General features: G+C 32.0%; 2 protein-coding genes and 1 long non-coding RNA gene across 3 annotated transcripts; 2 read left to right on the forward strand and 1 right to left on the reverse strand.

Annotated features, from left to right (window-relative positions):
* Positions 1 to 601: 601 nt before the first annotated feature.
* LOC114180644 lies at positions 602 to 1,465 on the reverse strand. Its single transcript, XM_028066948.1, has 2 exons — positions 1,036 to 1,465; positions 602 to 888 (listed from the first exon to the last, which is right to left on the reverse strand). Exons 1-2 carry the CDS (start codon positions 1,463 to 1,465, stop codon positions 602 to 604), a joined length of 717 nt encoding a protein of 238 aa, XP_027922749.1.
* An 8,807-nt stretch (positions 1,466 to 10,272) lies between these two features.
* Positions 10,273 to 12,947, forward strand: LOC114182463 (cytochrome P450 81E8-like). The gene is made up of 3 exons (XM_028069337.1): positions 10,273 to 10,997; positions 11,115 to 11,481; positions 12,147 to 12,947. The coding sequence occupies exons 1-3, from the start codon at positions 10,480 to 10,482 to the stop codon at positions 12,753 to 12,755; spliced, it is 1,494 nt and encodes a 497-aa protein (XP_027925138.1). The 5' UTR covers positions 10,273 to 10,479; the 3' UTR covers positions 12,756 to 12,947.
* An 813-nt stretch (positions 12,948 to 13,760) lies between these two features.
* LOC114180264 lies at positions 13,761 to 15,223 on the forward strand. Its single transcript, XR_003603655.1, has 3 exons — positions 13,761 to 14,326; positions 14,466 to 14,533; positions 14,629 to 15,223. It is a non-coding gene; the product is annotated as an uncharacterized LOC114180264 (long non-coding RNA).
* Positions 15,224 to 15,704: the final 481 nt, after the last annotated feature.

The following is a 15,704-nucleotide window of genomic DNA, read 5'->3' on the forward strand; positions in this document are numbered from 1 at the left end:
AATTACCTACTTTGTCGATCGTTATTGGATTTAGCACATCAAATGTATACCAAATTTTTTTCTGTTATATTTATTTACTTATTGTTTTCAGGAATTCTTAATCTGGTATCTAACAACATGGAGATTGATATTTCATTGCAGGGAATTGATATCGTGATTTCCAACTTCCAGCATGGGCAGATGTTTCATGCATCATTGGCTTGCTTGGATGTATGTCCAAATAAAGTAAGTCTCTGCTTCAATGTTTAATACTATATCATATTGCTACACACTATTGGACAAAATATTTTGAAATTCATAACAAAAGATTGCTAAGCTATACATTTTGGAAGACTTCTTTGTAAACAACATTTGTTGTTTTGCTGCATCTTTTGTTGTCATTGTCATGGATTAATATCTTTAATCCAGATTTACTTTGAACTCTAGAAACTGCAACGTAGAGCTGACCGTGGCTAAATACGGGTGTCGACAAATACAATCTGACAAAACCTATTGACTGACCTTGAGATTTGTTTATTGTCATTACATATGAGAGCATGATGGGAAATTGCTTTCTAATTAGTTTAAATGGCCATGGGGACTGGGACGGAGACATTGACATTCAAGGAATATAAATTTCTTGTCCATCCTTGTTACCTATTATCAATTTAGCACCTATGACATGGTTTGCAAGTCTGGTCACGATCAATCTGCTTCCATTGCATAATCCTGTAGCTTGGTCCAAGTTTCTAAAAAGCATTATAGGTACTCCAATCTTTAGTTTGATCTTATGGTTAGGAAGTCCAAACATACTAAGTGAATTTAGGAACTCAGAGGTGATATTGCTATAAGCATCACTTGAAGCGGATTCATCCACTGAATTAGAGATAAGATATTCTTTTTCTTCCCCTGTAAACAATTGTTAGATATATAAATAAGACTATTATTAATACCAATCATACCAACATGTACCATTATAAATTCATGACTTCCATTGGCATACCTGGAATTAGTGATAGCATGTATTCATTGATTTGATTGACAATCTCATTCTACTTGCTAATATTGCTCTGCTCTGCAAAAATGATTCTTTTGTGTACTTGTGAATTAAATCTGGATATGTTGTATTCACAATTGCCTGTATCGGATCATTGAACTCTGAAATCAAAAATTCCTTGGGTATTTCGACTTCTACTAAACCGTCATTTGGTTCTTCTAACTTACCATCACTAATTTTAACAATCCAATCTGAGAATTCCTGAATCTCGGATGCAGTACTACTTTGTAAACCTCGTTGTAGCAGACACATATTTTTTGTCAATGTTAGAACTTCACAGTGATCCCAAAGATAAGATGCATTAATTGTGGAATTTACAATATCGGACCTGCTACCTCTAGGATTAACAGGAAGGATTTGTCTAAAGTCACCTCCGAATACTATCACTTTTCCACTAAAAACAACATTCTCTTTTGTCATACCACTCATTATGTCATTCAAAGTTATATCTAATGCTTCAAAACAATATTTGTGTGTCATTGGAGCTTCGTCCCAAATAATAAGTTCAGCTTTCTTTAACAACTCCGAAGCTTCAGATCCTTGTTCGATATTTCAAACTGAATTATCTAATGTTGGTACTGGTATCTTAAATTTAGAATGTGTTGTTCGTCCTCCTAGTAGTAATAGAGAAGCTATTCCACTTGAAGCAACTGTCAGTACAATTTTTCCTTCAGAACGAAATGCTGCTGACAGTGTTCTCCACATGAAAGTTTTTCCAGTTCCACCATATCCATAAAGAAAGAATACCCCTCCTTGTTTATTTAGAATGGCCTTACTAATCTTTTCAAAAATTTGCTTTTGTTCACCTGAAAGGAATTGTTATGACAATTGTTAAATAATGTCATTTTCGTTTAAAGTAATACAATAAGAAAGAACATAGATTCTGAACCTGTCATTGATCTTAAGTTGGATTGGAACAATTCTCGTTGCTCAGCAATGTTATAATTCAGTTCTGCATAAATAAGCCTATTTCCACAATTTTGGACAACAAAATCATTTGGGTATGGCATGGTTGGGAAGAATTTTAAACTGCTTCTATTATTTTTAAGCAATTTTTCTATCTCGATCAAAGTCATGTTTTGGAGCATTTCTGTTCCAATGGTTAAATTTGCGTACAAATAATTTATAGAATTTCTTGTTAATTTGGAAGAGACAATCTCGTAATCCAATTCATGTGCAAATAAACAAAATAGATATAACCTGCAATTCCGAAAATATTTCTCTCGCGATACAAAATTCCATCTGCAAGCCACTCCCATGTTTTGTTCCATAGATCTTCTAGATGATTAACGCTATTTGACAACAATATAGTAACGAATAGTTTTCTAAGATAATGTCCGGAACCCCAATCTTTTGCTTCTCTTATAGCTTCGACATATTCTGTATCATTTGTTAAAATTCCTAGAGCTAAGCAAGCTTCTCTAAATGTAGAATATGTTACATTATTAACTGTTTTGATATCTATGTACGATGTTGCACCTTTTACATGGGTTAGCATTCTTCTAAGATAAAATACTTCACTAGTACTTGGAGGTACCCAAATTAGCCTTCCAATAGTATTTCTTGTTTTCCTTGGTTTCCAACATCTAAGTTTTTTAGATATAGGCGCGAGCATTTTCCATTTTTCATGCAAGGCAAGTATCTGTTTATAGTACCACAAGGACCGTGTATCATGTGATCTAGAACACATTGATGTAGTTGAGGACATGTAATTGGACACGGGATTTCAGCAGAAATCACTTTGTCAATATCATCAGAAGTTAGGTATTTACTGCTCGGATGCAAAAAGATGATCAAGTGTGCATGAGGTAGATCGCGCTTTTGAAATTCTATAGTATACATGACTACAAAATAATCACAGAACAGTTAGTATAATACAATTATATCATTATTCATAGAAGGGATTACTTACATGCAATAGTTCGGCCCAATAAATGATTTTTGGTTAGATCTATGAGAAGTTGTTCGAATTTAATCTTGAAGACCCTTGAAACTATATCAAGACGATCGGTTGAGGATAACTTTAAATTTTTCAATGCTCTAGTAATTTCTGGCCATTTAGGATTGCACGTGAAAGTTATGAAGAGATCTGGAAATCCCATATATCTACAAATTGTCATTCCATCAAAATACAGTTGGTCCATAAATCTTCTGCTACCAATAAAAGATGAAGGAAGAACAACAATCTTTCCTTGTTGTGATCCTTGGCTTTGTGAACTACTTGAAGCTTGACAGATGTTATTATATTTATCAACCCTTAACTTAGATTGATTATATTTAATGAACGACAATTTTTCGGATTCCATCATTGTATATCCATCAACAATGAATTGTTGAAAAAGTCGTCTAGATGTAACCAAAGTTAATGCTTCTGAGTGTCTTGTTTGCAACCTGAATCAAAACCACTCCCTAATTGTCAGTCTATTTCTTTTCTGGTTGATTCCTGGTCTATCACGATGATTGACATCATATCTATATCCATCTTCCCCATATGGAAATAGTAAAGGATATTGAAACCCTAGGTAGCTTGTGTGCAATTCATTTATTCTTTGTAATTTGTCGGATTGCTTTTCCATTATGATGTCTCTACCTGAAGCAGTATCAACATCTCCAACAATAAGGGCTGCAACTTCTAAAACATTCTTATTTAGGCTTTTTTCATCTGAGGGAATTGAAATTAATTATGCTCCTCAAGTGGTCAGCGTTAGTAACCATGATACACATCTCGGAGACTATGACCCTTCAGATTTTTGCTATTCAATGGCCAAATGCTTATCTGAGAATGATACCAAATCATCATCACTGGTATATGATTTTTGACCTTAGATGTTATAGTGCAATGTATTTTCATGTGTTCTAATTATAACTACCGATTTGATTTTCTTTCAGTACTTGGAATCTGAATTTGTAGCAAAAGCTCTTGTTAAGAAGAGGACACGATACATATTGGTCAATGCTGAAGGTGATTGTTGGCCTTGTACAATTCGAAGATCTGGAAGAAGGAACAAAGAATGCTACTTAAGTTGTGGGTGGAAAGAATTCTGCAAGCAGAACAAATTAAAGGAAGGAACCATAATCAGACTTGGTGTAGATAAGGAACAATCGAATTTTATCTATGTAATGGAGATAAAAGTATAGCCTTTGTATTTGGTAGTTTGTTTTGTCCAACAATTAACCACAATAGTATTTCATAGATCCATCAGAAGAACAACAATCTTTTCGATATATATCTATTAACAAATGTATGTTATCGTTATATATTTATATATATAAACATCTATTTTGTAGGTCTATAGAATTCTTATTTATTACTAATTCTATCTATAATTATCTTGCTTATTCTTATATTTTGTACTTGTTCATGCATACAATAATGTTATAACCATAGTTCGACCTTCTACACAACAAATAGTATAATATATTGAATGTGCGTGGGAACTTAGGACGATAAATTCACACAGGCTTAAATGATTAAGCTGATAGAATATCAATTTGAATATACGACGAAATAACTTAAACACATTTCCATACATAATAGTTAAATTGTGAATGGAACTTAGAATTTTGATGTGCAATAGTAAATAATAACATTTACATAATAATATAGTTGGTAAACATAATATTTGGTAAACATAGTTCGTGGATAAAATATTACAACGATGGTATAGTAAAAATAAACAACTGTCCGCAAATCCAAATGTAGACAAAACCATTAATATGATAATGATTTCCAAAATACAGGACACCATCACCAACTTTGATCACCATGACATCAAAATCCATATTTATTTACAAACTTGATTGGTCAACCTTAAAGCTTCTCCTGTTTCATCCGCTTTTTAGTTTTGGACCTAGAAAATTCTGCACTTGAAATATCATTCAAATGGTTGCAATCAACCTCAAAGTCGAACAACAGTTCCTTGGTAGGGGTAACACAGAAGTCAATATAAGGATCATGATCTGCGGATCCACTCAAAGTCAACTGCACATTCCAAACAATTTTTTATTATATTTATTTTGTGGATTACAAAAACATGTAAAACTAACATAAGAATAGATTATATATTACCATGCACATATCAGCTTCTGTATTTTGATCAAAACTTGCCTGTCCAATGATTTCTTTGTTCTGCGATTTTTAAACATAAAATCCTTACTTCAAATCAATAGTACTATCAAAATTAAGTATACAATGAGTTTAAACTCTACATACCTTTCCTGTATGGCATGCACTTTTAGTGAAACCGCCAGAATTTTATTTGTTTATGGATCCATCAGATGATTTAGATTGCTTTGTGGAAACACATACAGCTGTGGGACTTGACTCTTCAATCTGTCAAATTCATTCAACAAATTTGAATAAATTTATAATTATGAAAGAAGTACAAAATTTTACAAATTAGATGTACATTTTTTGTATGACGACCACTTATATTCAGTCCAATTGTTTGAGATTGCGTATTGGGACCACATATAGCCTTGGGGCTTGACTCTTTGGGCTATCATTCAGCCAAAAGTAAACTGTAAAAATCTACAATTAAGAAAGTAAAAAAATTTGATATTACATATACCTTTATCCCATGAGGTGCACTTTTAATAGACCCAACTATTTTTGGTTGCTTATTCCAAACGTATATACCTGCTGCTTTAGTTCCTTTATCCTGTCATTGAAAATCAAAGTACTAAATACATAATCTCAAACTAAGTTATTACATCACGAAATCAATAAAAAGGAAAAACAACTAAATCATAATCAAGAGAATGACCTCCTCTCTTTCGGGTCCGCCCTTGGAGTTTGTTTCGGTACTCGAATCACATGTACCTTCACCACTGTTGTCCTTAATCTACATATGAATAATAGTAAAAAAATCATGTTATGAAGGATAAGTCAAACACATAAATTCTCTTAGTACAACATATTAACCTACCATCTTAGGATCAAGTTTACTTCTAATTGAAGCAATAGTTTCAGGATTGGTTGAAGCTTTCATTACAGAGGAAGATCTGTTACTTGGTTGAACTCTAACCTTAAAAGCAAGAGTACATCCTAGCAAAGCATCTAAATCCTCTGGAAAACATTTGGGATCATCTTCACCATCCTAAAATAAATAAAATGCAATCTTACACATCCATTTAGTGAAACAATTGACAAACAAACTAATACCACCTCAATCATCTTATTCATCAATTCAAGAGCTGATACACCAATCAAGTTAGTACAGTCTTGATCCCACATTACAAAATTTGTGTAACTGTCTCCATCTGTAACCTGTAATTCTAACTTATATCTGAAACAAAAAGATTTAGTTATTTAATAACATATTACTAATGTAAACATGAAAAATATCTAAAACATAAATACAAACCTAATTCCATGTTTTTCATTATCAAACCCACAGAGAACACACTTAAAAGGACCTACTTCATCAGTCTTCTTCCTACAACTATTGCATACTGGATAACACCATCCATCATTACCTTAATTAAACTTTACAATATTTGTAATGGTAACACAATATTGTTCCTATTACAAAACAAAATGAACTTATATCAACAAATAAATCATAAATTCAACAAAAATGTTACAAAAACCCAGAATAACTTACTGATTACCTCTTTCATACATGTAATTTCAGATATCGTACGCACAACAACTTTATACATAAATTTCTCATGTTCACTATACTGGGAAGGTGAACTCAATTGGCTACACTCTTGACTCGGATTAACTTCATTGCCAAAACGTCTATAAGTACAAAATTTAAATGATTATAACACAAACCCACAACGAACTCAGAAAACAAAAAAATAAAGACTCAACCACAAAAACCAAAGAAATGGAAAACCTTAAGAAGATGGGGTAAGATATTGCAGAACGGAGAGTAAAAACTGAGGAAGAAGGAAAGAACCCAGCTGAAACAATTTTTAAAATACAGAACAATGAACTTTGATCGTAAAGGAACTGAGCTCATTAATTAATCCATGCAAATCAATCAAATCATGCAGTACTCCTCCATCTAAGGCGGGAAACCAAAAACGACTTCTTTGGCCACACAATCGAACGAAATCGAAGCTTGATCATAGGGGTACATTCGTCAAAAACGGAAATGAAAATGGGCAGATCATGGAAGAAGCAAACTTACCAAAAAACCTAAAAATGGGACAGCTGTCAAGAATTTAAGTTGGGGTATTTGGGTCTTTTCCAGAAGTCATTGTTTTCTTATATTTTAGATTATAGATTAATTCTCTGTTTATTTGGTTTTCAATTGGGATTAATTTGATTGGAAGAATGTTAGGTGAATATGTTTTTATTCATATTTTAAATTCAAACCTTTGGCAGACAAATACATTAAAAACAATTCAAGCATTGTTACATTTCCTTAATTAAAGCATAGTATCGTCATTGGCATGCGTGGCTGTTTGGTATATACAATCTCAAATCCATTTAAAATGCATAAAGTGTGAATCACGGGTTACGCAGCTGTAATTCTATTTTCTATTAATATTGGATTAGAAATACAAAAGCATTGGTTTGAATATTATATAATTTATTTATTTTTTGGTTTAAATATAATAATTAAATTGAGATATTTGAACATAAAGATTTATATTTTGGAATATGTATATCTAATATTTTGGTTTTGGTCTATATATAAATATAGTTTTTTGGTTTTGGAATATAAAAATGACTTTCACTTTACGTGAAGGCTACTGTGATGGTGCATGATATTATACACATATTATATATATATATATATATATATATATATATATATAAATTGCGTTGTATGAATATGTGAATATTATTTTGGATTTTACATTATTATATATATTTTGGTTTTTGATATATATAATAAAGATATTTGATTTTGGAATAAATAAATATTCAAATTTTGGTTTTGTTTAACATTATTTTTATGAACAAATTGAATCAAGATGTTGTCAAAATGACATCTCTTGAGGAGATGTTAAATGTTCGTGTTTATGTATATTCATGCGAGTATTGGTCGATCCAAAAGAAGATTAATATTTGGTCGGATTATATACACACATGTGATGGTAAATATTTCATAATTATAAGCTTTTGCATTGTCGATGACAAATCAATCCAAAGATGGATTTGTTGTTGGACGTGCTTTATTATCAATACAACAAGATACCCTTAACAATTAATATTACGATCTAAAAAGTCTTAACTTTGTTTGCTATCACATGTTTGGATGTCCGATATGTATTCTTGATTTTTGAATTGCATGTTAAGTTCTATGATAAAATAATCTTTTTACTCTAGCTTATTCTTTTGTTTCCTTGTGTATTTGTGTGTGGTTTTTCTTCTTTGCGATGATCAACAATTTATTGATGTGAGTAGATGTGGGAACCCCTGACAATCGCAGTGAAAATGAGGATGATGCAGCTTGATGATCATGGATGGGTATTGGGTTCACTATTGAGCCCACGTTTGAAGAAGCTTTATTTATTTTTTTAATCCCCCTGTTTATGGGCAAGTCTTTTGAGCCACTATTAAACTTTTATTTTTGTTTTAGGCAATGTAGTGCCTCTGTTTCCAGTGTTGGTATGATTGGGTAATCGTAAACTTTCATACCCTAAACTCCGTACTCGATATTTTAAGTATGAGACGTTTTATTTAATTAGATTTATCTATTTATTTGGGATGTTACAATAATTACAATTATTTTTATGAATAATAGTTTTGAATGAATGAATTAGTTAATTAACACAAAAATTAAAAAATAATAAAATATCAATAATTAATAGTGATAAAATATTTATATTATAAAAGAAATAAAATTTGGGATAAATATTTTTCTATAATTAATATTATTTGTTCAATAAAATTTAAATTCATTAATTAATTAATTTACACAAAAATTAGAAGAATAAAATTATATCATTAATTAAGAGTAATAAAATATTTTTATTATAAACGAAAGAAAATTTGAAATAAATATTTTTCTATAATTAAAATTATTTTTATCATTAATTTAAATCAATTAAATAATTAATAAACATAAAAAATAAAAGCTTAATAAGGTATCGATAATTAATAAAGAAAAAAATTTGAAATAAATATTTTTTTATGAAAATTATTTTTATAAATGAGAGATTTGAATGAACAAACTAATACACAAAAGATTAGGAGAACATTAATGAATAGTGATAAAAAAATTATATTATAAAAGATATAAGATTGGGAATAAATAATATTATACAACACAAAATTTTGTAAGATTAATATGATATTAATAATTAATAGTTATAAAAATATTATATTTTATTAAAAAAAGATATCATCAATTAATAGTGATAAAATCTTATATTATCAAAAAAATTAAAATAAATATTGTTATAATTAAAGTTATTTCTATAAACAATAAGTTTGAATGAATTAATTAATTATCACAAAATTAAAAAAAAGAAATAGCAAAATAACCATAATTAATAGTGATAAAATATTTTTATTATAAAAGAAGTTTAAATTATTTTTATTATTAAAATTTAAAAGAATGAATTAATTAAATAACATCAAATTAAAAAATTAATAAAATATTTGATTAATAAATTAAAATTAATAAAATAGCATCACTTATTAAATATAAACAGTTTCCAACACCATAAGACAAAGTTGTTTGGTTGAACCAAAGTGGTCGAATCTTGTGAAGGATCAGGCTGAGTCAAAAAAAGACTAAGTGTCATATTAAATAGCCTTATCAACACAGCAAAATATCGTTCGGTACAGAAGCCTCCATACCAATTTAAGACAATTTAAGATGGTATCATAAATTCACAAAAGGGTATTATTTTCCACTTTATGTTAGCCAATCGTTGTTGGCAGGCTGTTTTTGAAAAGTGAAAATGAATACGATTGCCATTATTAACATCCATTAATCAACCACACCCATTAAAAAGGAAGTGGTCATGCTTACAAAAATTCTGAAAAAGTGTTAACCTCTCTTATTGGTTGAAGACCTTTCAAACATTAGTGCTTTGAAGACCAAAGAAGGTTTGACGCACTGAAACAGTTATATTCAAGTAATACACGTATTTGGTAAAAATAAAAACCACACATTTTCGATAATACTATTGAAAAAGAAAAGAAATTCACAACATTATTTTAAAATTTTAGGTAGTGTTATTTTTTAGTAATTGAGATACCCATCATAAACTTGAACAGAGTGGAAGCTTTTTTCTGTGTTGTCTTGCGGTGGTGTTGTCACTTAGTGCAAGAGAGTTCTTAGTTTCACCTCTCGTAAGCCATGATGCTAACCGTTGTATGAAATCATCCATTACGTAAGCTCTTTCCCAGCCTAACTGTGCAGTGCGAACTCCCATGTGGACTTGTCTTCACACCTTTCTCACGGCTTTATATAGACTCACACAAACAAGATTCAGCCAAACACTATCAAGCAACACTTTCAACAACCATGCTCACTCTTTTTTACTTCTTTCTCACATGCATCGTTCTTCTCTTCTCTTGGAGCTTCTTCTTCAAAACAAGAACCTTCTGGAACCTCCCTCCAGGGCCCTTCTCCTTCCCCATAATCGGAAACCTCCACCAGATGAAACAACCGCTCCACCGCACCTTCCACGCCCTTTCTCAGAAACACGGCAAAGTCTTCTCTCTCTGGTTCGGTTCGCGCTTCGTCGTTGTCGTTTCGTCGCTCGAGGCAGTGCAGGAATGCTTCACCAAAAATGACATCGTCTTGGCGAACCGGCCTCGCTTCCTCACCGGCAAGTACATCGGCTACAACAACACCACCATTGCGGTGTCGCCCTACGGCGACCACTGGCGCAACCTCCGCCGCATCGTGTCGCTTGAGGTTCTCTCAACGCACCGTTTGAACTGCTTCTCGGAAATCCGCACGGACGAGATCATGAGGCTTGTGCGAAAGCTCGCTCACGACTCGCGCAACGCCTTCGCCAGAGTGGAACTCAAATCTAGGTAAATTTAGCATAGAATTAAATTAGGTAGAAATTATTAAGAACTACTTAGCAAAATTTTTTGATTATACTCCATAATTTTTTAATTTTTTATTGTTGTTTGTATAATTTATTGAAGCTTTTCGGAAATGACTTTTAACACTATAATGAGGATGGTGTCTGGGAAGAGGTATTACGGTGAAGATTGTGACTTGAGCGATGCGGAAGAAGCCAGACAATTTAGAGGGATTATTAAAGAGTTGGTGGCTTTGGGAGGGGCAAATAACCCTGGAGACTTTTTGGCTTTACTGAGATGGTTTGATTTTGATGAGTTGGAGAAGAAGCTGAAGAGAATCGGTAAGAGAACCGATGCTTTTCTACAAGGACTCATTGACGAACATCGTAACAGAAAACAGAGTGCCAATACTATGATAGATCATCTTTTAACACAACAACAATCACAACCTGAATACTACACAGATGAAATCATCAAAGGACTTGCCCTGGTAATTACTATATTATCTCCTTTATATCATTTGGGGTTGTTTAAAAGAGTGCAAAGAAATAAAGTAAATGCCTAACTAGTATATTCAATATTGCGTTGATTATTGGCATCTGGATAAGTCGGTCTTTTTCAGCTTTCATGGATAATTATGGTGAGGTAGATAGGGGCCACAATTATTTGAGATTGGGATTGGATAACTGTGTCAGTGAAATGCATGAAACAAAAATTGGAATGGAAAATAATACATTGAGCATTAAAGATGACAGTTGTGCATGTGGTCATAACAGACCGGAATTATGAGCATGGTCTAGAAAACGGTGGAAACCAAAACTTGGGAAATAAATTTACACCCATGTACTGACGTCCTTCCTCAAAATTTGTGAAATGAACTGTTAGTAAACTAACTGGTTCAAAAACAAACGTGATTAAAAGATAATTTAAAAAATGCAGTTCCTTAAATGAAATTAAAAAACTAAACAAAGTTACTAATTAACATTCTTTATTAAATTGAAATAAACTGTTTTTGGTTATGTTTTGGAAGAAATATATACAAACATTAGAGAGAAGGGTATTATTTGAAGTTTTATTTTATTTTTCAGAAGATGGAAATTGTGTATTTTAGTTTTATTATTTACAATATTTTTTTTTTAATTTGATGCATTGCAGGTTATGGTATTGGCAGGAACTGACACATCAGCTGTGACTTTAGAATGGGCAATGACGAATTTATTAAACCAACCAGAAATACTAAAGAAGGCAAAAAGGGAAATAGACACTCACATAGGTCAAAACCGTCTAGTAGATGAAGTTGACATTCCTAAACTTCCTTACATTCAAAGCATTGTTTATGAAACACTTCGTTTGCATCCTGCGGCTCCAATGTTGGTACCCCATTTCTCTTCCGAAGATTGCACCATTGGAGATTACAATCTTCCACAAAACTCAATTTTGTTAGTGAATGCTTGGGCTATTCATAGAGATCCCAATTTGTGGAGTGACCCAACACATTTTAAGCCCGAAAGGTTTGAAAATGAAAGTGAAGCTAACAAGTTGCTTCCTTTTGGGTTAGGGAGAAGGGCTTGTCCTGGATCAAACTTAGCTCAACGCACAGTGAGCTTAACTTTGGCTTTATTGATTCAATGTTTTGAGTGGAAACGAAGCACTGATGAAGAAATTGATCTGATTGAAGGAAAAGGAATCACTGTTGGAAGAAAGTTACCTTTAGAAGCTATGTGCCAAGTGTGGCAATCATCACCAATTAGGAATATTTTCTAGTGCTATTTAGAGCAACGTAGAAATGTTCTTGATAAAGTTATGGAAATATGCATAATAAAAATCAATCTTACTTTGTTTAAAAACAAATCATAGGATCAAGTCTAATCTTTAAACTACATAAACCTTTCTCCAATACTAGCTTTGAGTTATTTATTATATTACTTTTTAGTTGGATAGAAAGGTATTAATACATATGTTGTGTTCATTTTTATTGATTTGAGTCATTTAATGATATGCGTAATGTGACTAGAAAATATGTAAAGGTTAAAAAACCAAATTAAATTGAGTAGAACATAAAGATATAAATTTAGACTTCATCAAAACAAATTGATCTAATAAAGGTAGTACATTTGAAACAAAAATAAAAGTTATGTCGTATTGAGTACAAAATGGCAGATTCTTTCCTTTCATCAATTTTTTTTTGGCAAATAAAATAGAACTAAAGTTATGCAAAAGTATAAAATGACATAAACATGCGACCATCATTGGAAGTGTTTTAAAATCTTGTCCCGCCTAGAACAGTTCAAATTGAAATTGAGTATGGTTTATATTTTTTATTGTATTTTGTTTGTCAAAAGGATATCATGAAAGCGAAATAATCTTGATCCGTGATCATACATAGATTAAATAATATTAAAAGTTATAGAAAACTATAGGTTAACAAAGTTTTTTTTATAAACTTTGACAAATTATCTATTTAGGTAAAAAATACTACTTTATTATTTTATCTTAGTTAAAAAGTAAAAAATAAATCTATTTTAATTCTATTTATGAAAACTTTGTAAAATTTATCAAAAATAAAATTTGTCAAAAGATAATTTTCCAATGTTATAATAATACAACAAAACATAATCATAGTTTCTTAGAACTCATATCAGGTCTCGCCAGGCCCATGTCCACACGGGTTCCCTCCTTCTTCTAGTTTTTTATCTTTTTCTTTGTTTTCCTTTTCTATGTATATAAGGAGGCCTACCCCTCTCGTTATAGTACAATTGTAATAAACTCTTCACTGATATTTCAATCAATAAGAGCTTCCTTCTTTCGTTCTCCTCCTTGCCTTGTGCTTTGTGTTGTTTCATCTCTTTACAAGCTTCAACCATGATGGGTCATGAATTCTAACATGGTATCAGAGCTCTTCAATTGAAGAGCTCTGCTGCGCCTGGTTCACTCTGATTCTTTATCTTTTTTCTTCATATATCTTTGTGTTTTCTTTCCCTTTCTTTTGGGTTCTTTCGTTTACTTTCATCATGGTTAAGGAAGAAAAAACACCTTTAACAAGTGATAGTTACTTGTACTTACATCCTGGAGAAAATCCAGCAGTTTCTCTCATGTCTTCTGTGTTAGATTCAAAAAATTATCACTCTTAAGTGCAAAGAATAAGTTGCAGTTCGTAAATGGATATGTCACTGCACCAGAGAAAGATGATCTTTTACATGACGTATGGACAAGATGTAACAACATGGTCGTGTCTTGGTTGGTTCATTATGTTCCACCACAAATACGGCAAACCATATTATAGATGGAGAATGTTGTAGACATATGGAATGATTTAAAGGCCAGATTCTTCTAAGGTGATCTTTTACGTATTTCTAATTTACAATCTGATGTTGTTCAATTGAAATAAGGAAACCAAACTGTTAGTGAGTACTTTACCAAGTTAAGAGTAATTTGGGATGAAATTGATAATTTTAGACTTGATCCAACGTGTAGCTACAAGAAGGTTTCAGAATTGGTGGCACAAAGAAAACTAGAGGACCGTGTCATGCAGTTCTTGAGAGGTTTAAATGATCAATATAGTAATGTGAAATCACATGTTTTATTGATGGAACCGTTGCCTTCCATTTCAAAGATTTTTTCTTATGTGTCTCAACAGGAAAGACAGCCGATGAATAATGGAGCTAATTTGGAAAACAAGATTATCGCTGCTGCCACCAATGGTTCATCATCAACATGTACTTTTTGTGGTAAAGGGGGGCACGTTGAGTCTGTTTGTTTCAAAAAGAATGGGTTCCCAAGTAATAAGGGAAACAAGTGTATCTGCACTCATTGTGGTAAAAGCGATCATACGGTTGATACGTGTTACAAGAAACACGATTTTCCACCCGGCCATCGATGCTAATCTCAAAACTGATGAAACCAAGAACGAAGATGATGGGCAAGAAATCAAATTTACAAAGCAGCAATACCAAGCTTTGATGGCTTTAATCAAACCTGTTGAAGAGCTTGGAACAATAATGCAGAAACCAAGTCATATCAGCAGCATATCTACAAGTTCCATCGAATCAGGTAACATCTTTTCATATATTACCATCATAGATGATTTTAGTAGATTTTCTTGGGTTTATCTTATGCATAATAAATCTGAGACAAGGACGCACCTCACTAATTTCATTAATCATGTTGAGAATCAATTTGAAACCAAAGTAAAAATTAGGTTAAAATACCTTTTTGGTCCCAATTTTCGTAAACTTTTTTGAATTAGGTCCCAATTTTCGCGGGGTGCTCAAATAGGTCCTAAATTTGGTCAATTTGATTCAATTAGGTCCTAATTGGGTAACGCCGTTTAAATTGATAACGTTTCACTGTACAGTTGGCTTTTCCTTACTACGTGTCGAAATACTAATCCTACGTGTCAGTGTTTGCTTTATAATGAGATGGTTAATTAGGGGGTTAATGACATTAAGTTTTTAATTAAGAGGAAAAAAACAAAGAAAAGAAAGTAAAATAAAAATAAAACATAACAAGCAGCGCGATAAATGCAAGTAGAAGGAAACCCAACTTAAGGTCTTTGCTGAGGGAATTGGGGGTTTAGGTTACTGCGCTGGAATTTGGGGAAAACATTGAACTCGATTTTTAAGAGCAATTGGTACGGGGTCAACGTGAATTCATCGCACATATCTTAACCAGGTTAGGTTTTCTATTGCGTTTAGGATTTCGATTTCATTTTTG

The sequence above is a fragment of the Vigna unguiculata genome, chromosome 4, assembly GCF_004118075.2.
Source record: "Vigna unguiculata cultivar IT97K-499-35 chromosome 4, ASM411807v1, whole genome shotgun sequence".
In the NCBI taxonomy this organism is placed as follows: Eukaryota; Viridiplantae; Streptophyta; class Magnoliopsida; order Fabales; family Fabaceae; genus Vigna; species Vigna unguiculata.